At 38.2% G+C, this 15,857-nt stretch overlaps 1 protein-coding gene across 4 annotated transcripts in view; it reads right to left on the reverse strand.

Moving 5' to 3' along the window:
* LOC127874852 (protein dispatched homolog 1-like) overlaps positions 1-15,857 on the reverse strand; it is an 84,681-nt gene that overhangs the window by 4,229 nt on the left and 64,595 nt on the right. For all 4 annotated transcript variants that reach the window (XM_052419506.1, XM_052419508.1, XM_052419505.1 and 1 more), the window contains exon 4: positions 1,956-2,184. In XM_052419506.1, the coding sequence (XP_052275466.1) occupies positions 1,956-2,184 (229 nt within the window). The remainder of the gene's footprint in view (positions 1-1,955; positions 2,185-15,857) is intronic.

The following is a 15,857-nucleotide window of genomic DNA, read 5'->3' on the forward strand; positions in this document are numbered from 1 at the left end:
TTGTCCCAGATTAGCCAGTGCAGTCTGCACAGGCTTATCAGGGAGGACACTTTCCACCTATTCCTAATTTTTGCTAAGAAAATTTATTGAAACGAAAAATATCATACAAGAGGGCCATTAGGCCCTAAGGGGCTCACCTGAAAGCCAAAGAAACTTGACTATTCTGAAAAAAATGCAATCTGATTCATGAAGATTATTTTGGACCAAAAAAGTGACTTTTAACATGTTTTTTTTTTATATTTGACCTTGTGACCTAGTTTTTGAGCTCATATGACCCAGCTTCAATCTCTGGCAAAATTTCATTGGGACCAATGTTCTGACCAAGTTTCATGAAGATTGGCCAATAAATGTGGCTAATATAGTGTCAACAAGTTTTCACTAAAGCCATATAAGGACAACTGCCCCCCCCCCCCCCCCCCCCCCCCCCCCTGGCGGCCATGCTTTTCAACAAACCATAACCATTTTCAAACTCACTCAAGCTATTGTTAGAACAAATGTTCAGATCAAGTTTCATAAAGATTGGATAATAAATGTGACTTCTAGAGTGTTAACAAGGTTTTGTAGTAAATAACCCATTTAAGGAAAAATGCCACGCCCCCTTGCGGCCATGTTTGTTAACTGATCTCAACCATTTTTGAACTTAGCCCAGATATTATTAGTTCAAATATTCTGACCAAGTTTCATGAGCATTGGACCACAAATGTGACTTCTAGAGTGTTAACAAGGTTTTACCATACAGTAAAGCCAATAAGGAAAACTGCCCCACCCCATGGCGGCCATGTTTTTCATTCAACTGGAACCATTTTTGAACTCGTCCAAGATATTATTGGGACACATGTTTTGACCAAGTTTCATGAAGATTGGACTAAAAATGTGACTTCTAGAGTGTTAACAAGGTTTAACTATAGCCATATGAGGAAAACTGCCACGCCCCCTGGCGGCCATGTTTTTCAACCAACCGGAACCATTTTCAAACTCGTCCAAGATATTATTGGCACACATGTTCTGACAAAGTTTCATGAAGATTGGACTAAAAATGTGACTTCTAGAGTGTTAACAAGGTTTTACTAAAGCCATATAAGGAAAACTGCCACGCTCCCTGGCGGCCATGTTTTTCAACCAACCGGAACCATTTTCGAACTCGTCCAAGATATCATTGGGACACATGTTCTGACAAAGTTTCATAAAGATCAGACAATAAATGTGACTTCTAGAGTGTTAACAAGGTTTTACTATAGTAAACTGCCACGCCCCCTGGCGGCCATGTTTTTCAATCAACCGGAACCATCTTCGAACTCGTCCAAGATATTATTGGGACACAGGTTCTGAGTAAGTTTCGTGAAGATTGGACAATAAATGTGGCCTCTAGAGTGTTAACAAGGTAAATGTTGACGACGCACGACGGACAAAAGGCGATCACAATAGCTCACCATGAGCACGTTGTGCTCAGGTGAGCTAAAAAGCGGAAAGTCTGGGCAACACTCAATGCACATGCATTAAACCCCCATTTCACAGAGCCTGGCTAATTTATATTATAAGCAGTAAATTATTTTGTATTTTGGACATGAATTCAAAAACATGTATATTATACAAATGATGTGATATATTTCTAAAAAATGTCACTAACAGAAAATTGTTTATTTGGATATTGTCAAATTAGTGCAGATATATAACCAACAAAATAGTCATTCTCTACCTCAGCATACAAACTGACACTCATAATTGAGACATGGAAAGATGGCTTCATTCATATGCGTAAAGTGTCATCACAGATCAGCTTGTACAGACTAGGTAGGGACCACTCTTTCCTACTAAAGTATATTTTTGCTAAGAAGGGAACAAAATAATAAACAAAAAATACCATGTAAGCAGAAAGTGTTGCCCCTGATAAGCCTGTGTGGACTGCATAGGCTAATCTGGGCCGACACTTTACGCACAAACATAAAGCCCCCTACCTGGAACATCACAAAAGAATGGTGCCCTGCGCTTCCATCGAGCATGTTTATATTCATAAGGAAGAGAGGAGTTGTTCATTTCAGGCATTAGAATGTCAGAAAGGGCTAGCTGGTTGTTGGCTGTCTGCACAACTGCATTGTGGGGTTGGGGTGAAACATCCGTGTCCTCCAGGAGATTTGCGTATGCTGTCAACCGATTGCTGATGTCTGTACCTCGCGGCTCAAAACCCTGAAACCCCAAGGTCAAAAATATAGGTGACCTTGTACTAAAAGTTTGAATTTTGTATGTTGGGATGTTCAGCATATTTAAAGGGACTTGTAAACAGATTTTGGCGTTTTTTAATTTTGTCATAAATTTTATAAATATAAACATCAGAACAAAACAGTTCAAGAATGTAACCAGAATATAATTTATGAATTAAAAATCCCTTTTTAACCCATACCAGTCTTAAATCACTGTTCTCTAAATAAATGCATGCAAAAGAAACACTCAACATTATATAATAGTTTCATCTATTTATCATTATGATTACTCATAAATGGAAATTTATTTTCAGTATGAACAAGAGATTGCCAAGCAATATTGTCCCCTACAGGTAAAACTCCACCATTGTCAGATTTTTATATTTTTTCATTTTATTTGTTGCCATAGCAACCAGAATTCTTGATGTAAGAACAAAATGAAATAAGGTGCATAATCTCCTTATTGCCATCTATCCGTGTTTTAAGTTTCATGAAAAAATATGAATAACTTTTAAAGTTATCGCAGGATCCAGAAAAGTGTGACAGACAGACTAGACTGACTGACTGATGGCATGCAAACGTTTCACCAGTAGAGGACAATCTCTGTATTTAGTGGCATTTTGATCACTGGTGCACAGTCTTTTTTTATCTTCTTTATCTGTGCAAAAAGTTGGAAAATTTGTCACTTTGGCAATCTTTGAACTTAGTCTTATAACAGCAGTCAGTTAATCTTCTCACACATTTTCTGAGCAAGCCTTCAATATATGCCATTAAACATTTAGGTGCAAATGTTTATGCCAGCCACTGAAAACTTTCCTATTTGAGTCAGAGGTTATAAGGGGTAGAATTACTGTAGAAATTTTTCCATGACCAATCCCTTTCTTAATTCTGTTGCAAACACAGCATTGAACTAAGTGCACTTACAGTTGTGTGCTTCAGACTAAATGAACCCAGCTTAAAGTTAAAGGCATTTTTGTGACAATAATCGTAATACTTTTATTACCTTTTTGTACTTGGAATAATTGCAAATAAGAGAAACACAGGCATGCCAGGGACCCGTTTGTACTTACAATAATTGCAAATAATAATAAACCTAAAAATAACATAATCACAGGTATAACGTGTGAAAACAATATTTGTTAGTTAAGTGTACGATGGATGGACAAGGGCAAATCCATATCTCCCATTAGAAAAAGGTGGAATAAAATAATTTGTTTATATTTTTTTCGTTAAAATTCTCCTATGCATGTGATATTAAAAAAAAAGAAGAGAGACTTAACTTGGAAAAACATGACTATGTACGATGCATTTTTAAACATAGTCTAAGCAATTTTCATATAATCAAATAATCTAAATAGCTTTATCAAATTTATTTTAAGTAGACAAGAATATGATTAATGTTATTTTACAATGCTGTTACATTTAAGTTCATAAACAAGTCTTCATGCTAATCTAAAAAAAAAGCTTTTCCCCATTTTCCATAAAAATTCCCCCTCCGAATTCACAACATTTCCACCAAGGGTATGAAAGAAAACATTGCAACTGATTTCAACCTAAGCAATCACTGTTAACATATTTACAGGTCAAACAGCATTGCATAAAAATCTGTTATAAAAAACATTTTATGTGAACCATTTCTTTGAACTAGAAACTGACTTATGGACATTGGATTTTCAAGAAAAAGTCTTAATTTAACATAAGGCCAGAGTTTTATTATTTTCTGTTTAACGGGATTTTTTTTTGAAAGTTTGAGTAGGAGAAGGAAAAAAAAAAATAAAAATAAAAACTCAAAAAAGTTTCGTAGGAAAAATAAATAAAAATAAAGCATAATAAAAAAAAAAAAAATTTTTGGAAGTTACTAAAAACAGTAAAAATAACCACCTGTAAACTTGCCTGGTATTGCCAGACAGTGTCCAGTCAGTATAAAGTGTGAGGGGTCTCAAAAAAGTTTCAAAACATGAAAAGAAGGTAAATGTTTAAGCAAACTTTTGAGGACACACAAATTGTTGAAAAAGCAGATGGTGTCGATCACAACAGCATACCATGAGCATTCCTGCTCAGGTGAGCTAATAGTAAGAACAATTACAGCTAATTAACAGTTTTACAGGGGTCGGCCTAGGGTCAAATTTTAGGGAGAAGTGACTTCTGTCTTGACTGGCATTTTTTAGGGAGAAGTCAAGAAAAATAAGGAGAAGTCTTGTTTTTTGTTGTTTTATCTTGTAATTATTTGCATTAGTGTTTACCCTTTTAAATTACTGAATACAAGATGTGCATTATGAATCCTGCTTATTCAATTCTCTTTATAGTTAATTAAATCAACAATCAAGTATAAAAACAACAACACAATAAACAACCCTCTTACAGCATTCAAGTGTGCATGAAAGTGCTTAATATAAATTATATTTACATACACTACCCATCCACCCCACAATAAAAAAAAGTGTTGTGTTTTTTTTTTTTTGGGGGGGGGGGGTATTTTGGTATTATACATAAATATTTAATATCTATTTTGTCTTCTAAATAAAACATTATTATTACCCTATAGTCAAATTCCAGTAGAAACAACAATAAAAACATTTACATACACAAGTCTTTGACAATCACAGCAGTGTTACCAAATGACATCAATTAAACCAATCCCTAAAAAAGCAAGCTGTCAATGCTGGCGGTAGACATCAAAGGTCTTTGATATTGGGGCTGATTTCTAGGAGTTAATAACTGTAAACTTGTAACACCTCAGCAGGTTGCAAATGGCCAAAAGGCATTGATCAATACTATGTTACCGGCAGCATGCAGCTAGTACTGTCAGATACAGCATTAATACATTAGCTCCCAGGGGTTGAATAATTTTCCAGAGCCACTCGCCCTGCAGGGCGAGTAGGCCTGACAATCCACTCGCCCTTCACTTTAATCTACTCGCCCTGCATTAAAAAAATAGATATCTATATTTATAGTTATGATCAACCAGAACCTTTTATACCTACTTAACATAGTGACACTAAACTGCAAACAAATTAAGTACATTATCTGATGGATTATATTTGCTTTCCTTACGTTTCTGCACCTCTTTCCTTTTCTCAATTCTTTCCGCTTCTCGTTTTGACGACCTTTCTAATTCTTTCTGTTCCCTGTCGCCACCACCTTGCAGATATTTTAAAATAGAACCCTTTTCCATTTTAATATTTCAGACGAACTTTTACTGAAAGACACACTTGATTGACAAACGGTTACAATATGGTAAATTTTGCCTAAGGCTTCTGATCACGAAATTCGGAATTATTCTGTTTATTAATAAAAAAAAATTCTGTTTATTTTTAATTAAATATAAAAAGTATTATAATTAACCAGTGATGTATTATTGTTTTATTGATATTTACATTAAAATACACGGAATGACCAATATATTTAACGATTTTATTCACTTTTAATCGATTAGCTAAGAGCACTGACAACGACGAAAAGAGCGCAGCCGATTTCGAGAATTATTTTTACTGTGACCGTGATGTCATTTTTCATTGTCAAAACGAAAGTGCAGTTTCTTTGTGTACTAAACGTATTTTTTGTTCGTTCAAAAAATTGATCGCAATTTGTATCGACGTGGAAGGAGTTCTGGAACTGAATTTATATTTCTCAACTTGAAAAACAGCACTCGCCCGGTTGGTCGAGTATTTAACAAACTTTACTCTCCCGACCGTCAACTTCACTCGCATATGCGAGCAGTCGAGTGGATTCTTCAACCCCTGGCTTTATAGAGGATGCAATGTGTGAAAACTATCCGCAGATTTAACTTTATTGCTTTATTTGTATTTATTTTTCTTGGGTGTGAGGAAAAAAATTGTGTTTGCTGGAATTTAAATGGGAGGTTGCTTTACAGGTATTGTTTGTTTATGGATTTACTTGAAAATTAGGGCGAAATGAATTTCATCCGATAAACAAAAAACATGATGTAACACCAACCTATTTTTCGGATGTGTACTATATTCGGACATACTTTTTCGCCGATAAAATGTTTAGACTTCGGGGTGTTTTCAAAGTTATTTGTTTTGTAAAAACAGCATTGTTTGGTAAAACAGCCAAGGCTAAAACACACTATTAACTTTTTTTTAGAAGAACACTTTTTGTTGGATGCGGAGGAAAAAATAAAAATAAAATCATTTTTTTCCATTTTATTTTTATTTCACTTTTTGGAAAATTGGATACGGCGCTCCCATTAAACAGAAGATCAAAAAACTCTGGCCTAAACTTATTTTATTGAAAGCTTAGGGAAAATGAGACTCTTAGTACAGTCTGAAATTACCACATGGTATCATTATACACAACCACTCCCTATTGACAATCCTTCCAGTCTGGCCAGCCATTCATTATCATTAGAACAGAAATATGACAGAGCTATTATATCCTATAAGTTGAACATATTTTGAATTATGTGTTTCCACAGAAACGAAAGGACAGAAATACACGTCAGTCTTTTACCATACGTCAGAGGATTGAAAGCTTGCATGTAGACCTTAGTTTTCAGGTTTTGATCCAGTTTTCGCATGCACAATATTTGTTAGGGATAAAATAGTGTACCATGAAACATGTTTATGCTTTCTTTGTTTGACAACTATGACCAATGACCCAGTTAATGCCAAAATGGGTCATATGCCAATTAAGGCCAGCAAAGCTCCAGCCTAGCCTGTTTAAATCCGCGCAGTCTAGATGTGCAGTCTGGGCATAGCTACCCTCGCAGTCTAGATGTGCAGTCTGGGCATAGCTACCCTCGCAGTCTAGATGTGCAGTCTTGGCATAGCTACCCGCGCAGTCTAGATGTGCAGTCTGGGCATAGCTACCCGCGCAGTCTAGATGTGCAGTCTGGGCATAGCTACCCTGTCTGCTACCAGTCTAGATGTGCAGTCTGGGCATAGCTACCCTCACAGTCTAGATGTGCAGTCTGGGCATAGCTATCCGCACAGTCTAGATGTGCAGTCTGGGCATAGCTACCCGCGCAGTCTAGATGTGCAGTCTGGGCATAGCTACCCTGTCTGCTAGCAGTCTAGATGTGCAGTCTGGGCATAGCTACCCGCACAGTCTAGATGTGCAGTCTGGGCATAGCTACCCTGTCTGCTACCAGTCTAGATGTGCAGTCTGGGCATAGCTACCTGCACAGTCTAGATGTGCAGTCTGGGCATAGCTACCCGCACAGTCTAGATGTGCAGTCTGGGCCTAGGTACCCTGTCTGCTACCAGTCTAGATGTGCAGTCTGGGCATAGCTACCCGCACAGTCTAGATGTGCAGTCTGGGCATAGCTACCCGCACAGTCTAGATGTGCAGTCTGGGCATAGCTACCCGCGCAGTCTAGATGTGCAGTCTGGGCATAGCTACCAGCGCAGTCTAGATTTGCAGTCTGGGCATAGCTACCCGCACAGTCTAGATGTGCAGTCTGGGCATAGCTACCCCCACAGTCTAGATGTGCAGTCTGGGCATAGCTACCCTCGCAGTCTAGATGTGCAGTCTGGGCATAGCTACCCGCACAGTCTAGATGTGCAGTCTGGGCATAGCTACCCTCGCAGTCTAGATGTGCAGTCTGGGCATAGCTACCCGCACAGTCTAGATGTGCAGTCTGGGCATACCCCTGCACAGTCTAGATGTGCAGTCTGGGCATAGCTACCCGCGCAGTCTAGATGTGCAGTCTGGGCATAGCTACCCGCACAGTCTAGATGTGCAGTCTGGGCATAGCTACCCGCACAGTCTAGATGTACAGTCTGGGCATAGCTACCCTGTCTAGTTGTGCAGTCTGGGCATAGCTACCCTCGCAGTCTAGATATGCAGTCTGGGCATAGCTACCCTGTCTAGATGTGCAGTCTGGGCATAGCTACCCTGTCTTGATGTGCAGTCTGGGCATAGCTTCCCGCGCAGTCTAGATGTGCAGTCTGGGCATAGCTACCCTGTCTAGATGTGCAGTCTGGGCATAGCTACCTGCACAGTCTAGATGTGCAGTCTGGGCATAGCTACCCTGTCTAGATGTGCAGTCTGGGCATAGCTTCCCGCGCAGTCTAGATGTGCAGTCTGGGCATAGCTACCCGCGCAGTCTAGATGTGCAGTCTGGGCATAGCTACCCTGTCTGCTAGCAGTCTAGATGTGCAGTCTGGGCATAGCTACCCTGTCTGCTAGCAGTCTAGATGTGCAGTCTGGGCATAGCTACCCTGTCTGCTAGCAGTCTAGATGTGCAGTCTGGGCATAGCTACCCTATCTGCTAGCAGTCTAGATGTGCAGTCTGGGCATAGCTACCCTGTCTGCTAGCAGTCTAGATGTGCAGTCTGGGCATAGCTACCCTGTCTGCTAGCAGTCTAGATGTGCAGTCTGGGCATAGCTACCCTGTCTGCTAGCAGTCTAGATGTGCAGTCTGGGCATAGCTACCCTGTCTGCTAGCAGTCTAGATGTGCAGTCTGGGCATAGCTACCCTGTCTGCTGCAGTCTAGATGTTCAGTCTGGGCAAAGCTACCCTGTCTGCTAGCAGTCTAGATGTGCAGTCTGGGCATAGCTACCCTGTCTGCTAGCAGTCTAGATGTGCAGTCTGGGCATAGCTACCCTGTCTGCTGCAGTCTAGATGTGCAGTCTGGGCATAGCTACCCTGTCTGCTGCAGTCTAGATGTGCAGTCTGGGCATAGCTACCCTGTTTGCTAGCAGTCTAGATGTGCAGTCTGGGCATAGCTACCCTGTCTGCTGCAGTCTAGATGTGCAGTCTGGGCATAGCTACCCTGTCTGCTAGCAGTCTAGATGTGCAGTCTGGGCATAGCTACCCTATCTGCTGCAGTCTAGATGTGCAGTCTGGGCATAGCTACCCTATCTGCTGCAGTCTAGATGTGCAGTCTGGGCATAGCTACCCTATCTGCTAGCAGTCTAGATGTGCAGTCTGGGCATAGCTACCCTGTCTGCTGCAGTCTAGATGTGCAGTCTGGGCATAGCTACCCTATCTGCTAGCAGTCTAGATGTGTAGTCTGGGCATAGCTACCCTGTCTGCTAGCAGTCTAGATGTGCAGTCTGGGCATAGCTACCCTGTCTGCTAGCAGTCTAGATGTGCAGTCTGGGCATAGCTACCCTGTCTGCTAGCAAGCTAGATGTGCAGTCTGGGCATAGCTACCCTGTCTGCTAGCAGTCTAGATGTGCAGTCTGGGCATAGCTACCCTGTCTGCTAACGCGAACACAAAACCTAGCATGATTTTATTGCCAACAGCATAGCTACTCACCAGACTGCGCAATTTCGCAGGCTGGATTAAAGCTACGCTGGCTGGATATGGCATATGGCTTTTTTAAGTTTGAAGGGGCCACATGGAAACTAGTCACCAGCATACATGGAAAGATTCTCAAGTTGGAGTAGGAGTAGGAACTAAACTGATTTGAGAAAGTAGTGTTCACATGGTTACAGAATTTACTGCCCTAACACCTGGCAGACATGTTAAAAACAAGAGATGTGTTCGTCAGAATCACAATGCCCCCTACTGCGCCGCTTTGATTTTTTAATATAATTTTTTTTACCTTTGACCTTGGAGGATGACCTTGACCTTCCACCACTCAAAATGTGCAGCTTCATGAGATACACATGCATGCCAAATATCAAATTGCTATCTTCAATATTGCAAAAGTTTTTTTTTCGGACTGACATACTGACTGACTGACGGGCAGTTCAACTGCTATATGCCACCCAATTGGGGGCATAAAAAGCAACACTCATTTTCTAACCAAGCCCTGACATTATATTCCCTATGTTCTGAATTAGTTTCAAAATGACTGGGAAAACTATGTGACTTCTAGAGTGATCCTGGTTTTATGATAGCCATGTAAGGAAAACTGCCACATGGCCGACAGTGAAAGAAATCATTAGAACAATTGTATGGCCATTGTTTGATGATTATTGCACAAAACAAGATATCTGTTGGTCAGAAACACAATGCCCCCTACTGAGCCGCTTTGAAATAAAATTTCTATTTATCATTTGGCAGGTATAGAAATCATCTCCCTTTAAAGCTTATTACTTCCCTTGGACTTTGTCCAATCCAACCAGGGGGGGGGGGGGGGGTCTGTAGACAGTCAAAAATGACCAAGTCAGACATCACTGACAACCAAGGCCTGTGGTTTATCAAAGAGATCATAGCCAGAGTTCATCTTTGACAAATCATTTTAGTTAAAAATAATAACAAGAGCACCGCATAATGGGTGCCACGCTCGGCTGCGAAAGCTTTTTTTTTTTTTTTTTTTAGAGGTCACAGTGACCTTGACCTTTGACCTAGTGACCCAACAAGAGATGTGTTTGTCAGAAACACAATGCCCCCTACTGCGCCGCATTGAAATAACATTTCTATTTATCATTTGACAGGTATAGAAATCATCTCCCAGGCTTTTTCCGCTCCATTTTGGGAATACGCCACACTGGAATTTTGGGAATTTCGCGTCGTGAAAACCCCCATTTTGGGAAAAAAATTATTCGCAAAATTGGCTCAATTGGGAAAAATTATCGCATGTAAATAGTGTTTCTTATATTTCAAAGAAGCCGTTAACTGGTAAATAACGACTATTTTGATAACTTATTATTAAAATTTTACAAAGTATTATGAACATGTGAGATAAGTGCAGGTTTTTTAATCTGAGTTTGGGGAAAAGGCTTGGCCTTTTTTGAGGTGAAAAAAATCGTGTGAAGCGCCGGATTTTGAGGAAAATAAGGAAAGTCTTAAATAATCATTAACATATTTTACAGTTTTTAAAACAAATTCAAGGCAACAGATAATTTAATTATGCAACACTTTCTATTTTCTACACCGGATCAGGTTAACTTATATATTTTAAGGTAAAAAAAAAAAAAAAAAAAAAAAAAATTTTTTTTTTTTTTTTTTTTTTTGGAATTGGGAATTTTTTTTTCAATTGGGAATAAAACAACCAGATTTGCATTGGGAATGGGGCCGAATTTCGGACCCGTGGCATAGGGCGGAAAAAGCCTGTCTCCCTTTAAAGGTTATTACTTCCCTTCAATTTTGTCCAATCCAACCGTTGGGGGGGGGGCGGGGGGGAGGGTCTCACAGTCAATTATGACCATGTCAGACATCACTGACAACCAAGGCCTGTGGTTTAAAAGAGATCATAGCCAGAGTTGATCATGTATCTTTGGTCATAAGTCCACAGGTATGTAATGAACATCAAAGAAATTATAATTATATCATTAAAAAAAAAGTTTGACAAATCAATCATTTGGGTTATAAATAATCAAAATAATAAATCTGTACAGTAACTGTGAAAAGAATTTCAATTCTTGGTAAGGAAATGCCACTACCGTGACTGTAGATCACCAGTTAAAATGTGCATCTCCATGAGATACACATGCATGCCAAATATATAAAGTGGCTATGTTCAACATTGAATAATTTTCTCCCTTTTTAAAGCTTATTTCTTCCCTTAATTCTGTATTTTTTACCATAGACCATAAAAGATGACCTTGACCTTTCACCACAATGTGTTTGTCAGAAACACAATTCCGCCTACTGCGCCGCTTTGATTTATTTAACAAAAATATATACGTGGGCAGGTCAGATGACTATGTCCATTTAAAGCTTATTACTTCCCTTGACTTTGTTTTTTCGACCCTAGACCATGAAGGATGATGTTCACCTTGAAATTTTATCACTCAAAATGTGCAGCTCCATGAGATACACATGCATGCCTAATATCAAGGTGCTATCTTCAATATTTAAAAAGTTATGGCCAATGTTAAGGTTTAGCACGACGCCTACGGCGGATGACGAGCTGGCTATGACAATAGCTCGGGTTTTTTCCGAAAACAGCCGCGCTAAAAATAAAAAATCTGTACAGTAACTGTGAAAAGAACTTAAATTCTTGGTAAGGAAATATATAATATGAGATTTATAATTATATAAATTACTTCCCTTGAAAGTAATTGTCTCTAACAAATCTCTATTTTTAGTAGCAAATAATTAAAAGCCACTACCATGACTGTAGATTCACCACTCAAAATGTGCAGCTCAATGAGATACAAATGAATGCCAAATATCAAATTGCTATGTTCAATATTGAATAATTATCTCCCTTTAAAGCTTATTACTTCCCTTGGATTTGTATTTTTGACCTTAGACCTTGAGGGATGACCTTGACCTTTAACCACAATGTGTTTGTCAGAAACACAATGCCGCTTCTGGGCCGCTTTGATTTATTTAACAACAAGAAATGTGTCCACAGGACACGGATGCCCCCAACTGTAACTTTGTCACTACATAAAAGTATAACTGTGTAAACGCTTGGTAGAAGTTATTAGCTTTTTTCAAATCCTAAACGCAGATTTCAAACCTAAACGCGGACCCTAAGTTCAAGGTCAAGGTCACAGGGGTCAAAATTTGTGTGTGTATGGAAAGGCCTTGTCCATTTACACATGCATGCCAAATATGAAATTGCTATCTGAAGCGACATAGAAGTTATGAGCATTTTTCGAAATCTAAACGCAAAGTGTGACGGACAGACGGACGGACAGACAAACTGACAGTCCGAGCACTATATGCCCTCCTTTGGGGGCATAAAAATGTCTTAGAATATCAAAATAAATCAGAAAGCCACATAAACTAGAGAGCGGACAACATGCTTAATCCTTGAAATGCACTAAGTGACCCCGTGACCTAGTTTTTGACCCGGCATGACCCATATTTGAACTTGACCTAGATACAACTTCTTACCAAGTTTAGTAAAGATCAGATGAAAACTTCTTCAATTAGAGAGAGGACACCATGGTAAATCTTTGAAATGCACTGAGTGACCCAGTGACCTAGTTTTTGACCCGGCATGACCCATATTCAAACTTGACCTAGATATTGTCTTGATACAACTTCTGACCAAGTTTAGTAAAGATCAGATGAAAACTACTTCAATTAGAGAGCGGACACCATGCTAAATCCTTGAAATGCACTAAGTGACCCTGTGACCTAGTTTTTGACCCGGCATGACCCATATTCGAACTTGACCTAGATATTGTCTGGATACAACTTCTGACCAAGTGTGGTAAAGATCTGATGAAAACTATTTGAATTAGAGAGCGGACACGAAGTGTGACCGACCGTCCGACCAACGGACAGTGCGAAAACTATATACCCCCTTTTCTTCGAAATGGGGGCATAAAAATATATAATTTGGCAGGTCAGATAATTATGTCCATTTAAAGCTTATTACTTCCCTTGGATTTGTTTTTTCGACCATGTGACCTAGTTTTTGACCCCGCATGATCCATATTCGAACTTGACCAAATTATTGTCTAGATAAAACTTCTGACCAAGTTTCGTAAAGATGGGATGAAAACTATTTGAATAAGAGAGTGGACACGAAAAGTGTGACAGACAGACAGTGAGAAAACTATATACCCCCTTTTCTTGGAAAGGGGGCATAAAATTGAGACTTTAAGAGTGTTCACAAGCTTTTCCTGAAATGTGACCTAGAAACCTAGTTTTTCCAAATATTACTCAGTTGTAAACTTAGCTGGGATATCATTGAGACAAATATTCTGACGAATATTCATGAAGATTGGCAATCAGTATGGTTACAATATTGTTACTAGATTTTTTAAAACTGAAACACGGTGACCTAGTTTTTAATCTAAAGTGACCATGATAATAAACCTCGGACCAGATATCAGTGGGACAAATGTTCTGCTCAGGTGAGCTAAAAATAGATCAAAAGGTTAACATTACAGATTTGTTTTTTGAAATGAAACAGTTTTAATGAGTTATTTCTGTATTTTAATCATTCAGGATTACATTACAAATATTTTCAAAACATTTTTCTTGGAAACTTTGTTAACCGCATTATGGCACTTGCTTTATACAAACAATGACATAAAAAATGAAAAACTTAAAGAGCTAATAAATATTTCAGATTAAACCATTTTTAAGTTAAAAAAATACAATACATGTAATGTTTTTACTCTATTGCAAAAAGAACCTTGAACATTATACATAAGATCTCCTAATCATAGATAAGACAGAAATATTTCTTGGAAAATTTTGCCAAGAAATTATTTGACACAATATTTACATTTGTTCTGCAAATAACACAATTCAACCAGAATGTCACTGCCATGTTCCCCTAAAGGAAATTGCCATCTGAGATGTTGTAAGATATTTCAGATGATTACAGACTATTTTCTATACATCAATCCTTAAATAAATACTATTGCTGACCCAAGTAAATCAAAGGGTTGCCTTACATATTTGTTTGAGAACAGAGAAGCACTTTTAGTGATTGTTCAATACATAGAGCAATTCAGTCATGCACTAATATGATATAGAATAATACATAGGGAAACTCTGAAATGTTCTTGTATAATCTTGGTCAATACATTCATTTATTAAGACATTTTCTTATAAGATCTAGGTCAATACATACATCAATTGAAACATGTTCTTATATGATCTAGGTCAATACATACAGTATTCAGTAATGCTCTTATATGATCTAAGTCAATACATACAGCAATCTAGACATGTTCTTATATTATCTAGGTCAATACATATAGTTATTTGGCCATTTTTTATATTCTCTAGGTCAATATTTATAGTAATCCAGAGTGAGACATGTTCGTATATGATCTAGGTCAATCCAACACTTCTTCAAAACAGGTTAGGACCAACAAGTAAAAGTTTGAAACAGTTGTTTCATTCACAGACATGCCCACACTACATGTTGAAACAGAATTGTAATCTTAACACATTTACTATTAAAAATAATTTTTTCTTAAAAAATTTCAACACATTAATTTTAGTGTTAAATCAGAACTTTTGGCGTAAATTGTGCTGGACCACAAATTTCTTTCTTCCTTTTTCATCAATTTAGTGTTCGTAATATAGAATTAACATAGTAAAGTCTTTTGTGAGATTTATATTCAATAACTTTGTATGAATACATCTAATCAAGCAAACACAAACCATCCATATGATGCCCTAAAATAACAATCATTACATTTACTAGCGCAGCTCTTAATTGTAATTTCCTAACCAAGAATAAGAATTATGTGTACTGACAACAAAGTGTAAAACATCTTTTTCCATTAGCAATATTTGCTGAGATAACATAAACCCTTCAAAGATTGTTAGGTTTATGATAGATTTTTTTTTCTCTAACCGATAATCAGAAATATATAAATGCAAAAGGCTGTGTTCACCTGAACTATCCGACACAAGATTTAATCAAGGCTCTAATTATTTTAATACAAGCAAATTATACAGTCAGATCAAACTTGGAAAGGAATAAATTGTCATGCTTGTACACAAATGAAGGATAAAATCATTATATCCATTGTTATGAAATTCCTTGGGAAACAAGAACATCAGTGAAACTGGTGGATGCTCCCCAAATGATGCTTTGTTGATATATGGGTATATTGTGTGGGAAAAAGTGTGACCTTGAGAAAATCTATTATAAGCCTCAGAGACCTTGACCTTGACACCAGTGACCTCAAACCTCATCAAAAGGTAGAGGTCCATGCAAGGTACCTACATGCCAAATATGTAAGAGATAGGTAAAATATTGAAGGCGCTATGAGAAACTGTAACAAAAGTGTGACAGAAAAAATCTATTATTAGCCTCCATGACCTTGACCCCAGTGACCTCAAACCTCATCAAAGGTAGAGGTCC

This window comes from Dreissena polymorpha, chromosome 3 (assembly GCF_020536995.1).
Source record: "Dreissena polymorpha isolate Duluth1 chromosome 3, UMN_Dpol_1.0, whole genome shotgun sequence".
Lineage (NCBI taxonomy): Eukaryota > Metazoa > Mollusca > Bivalvia > Myida > Dreissenidae > Dreissena > Dreissena polymorpha.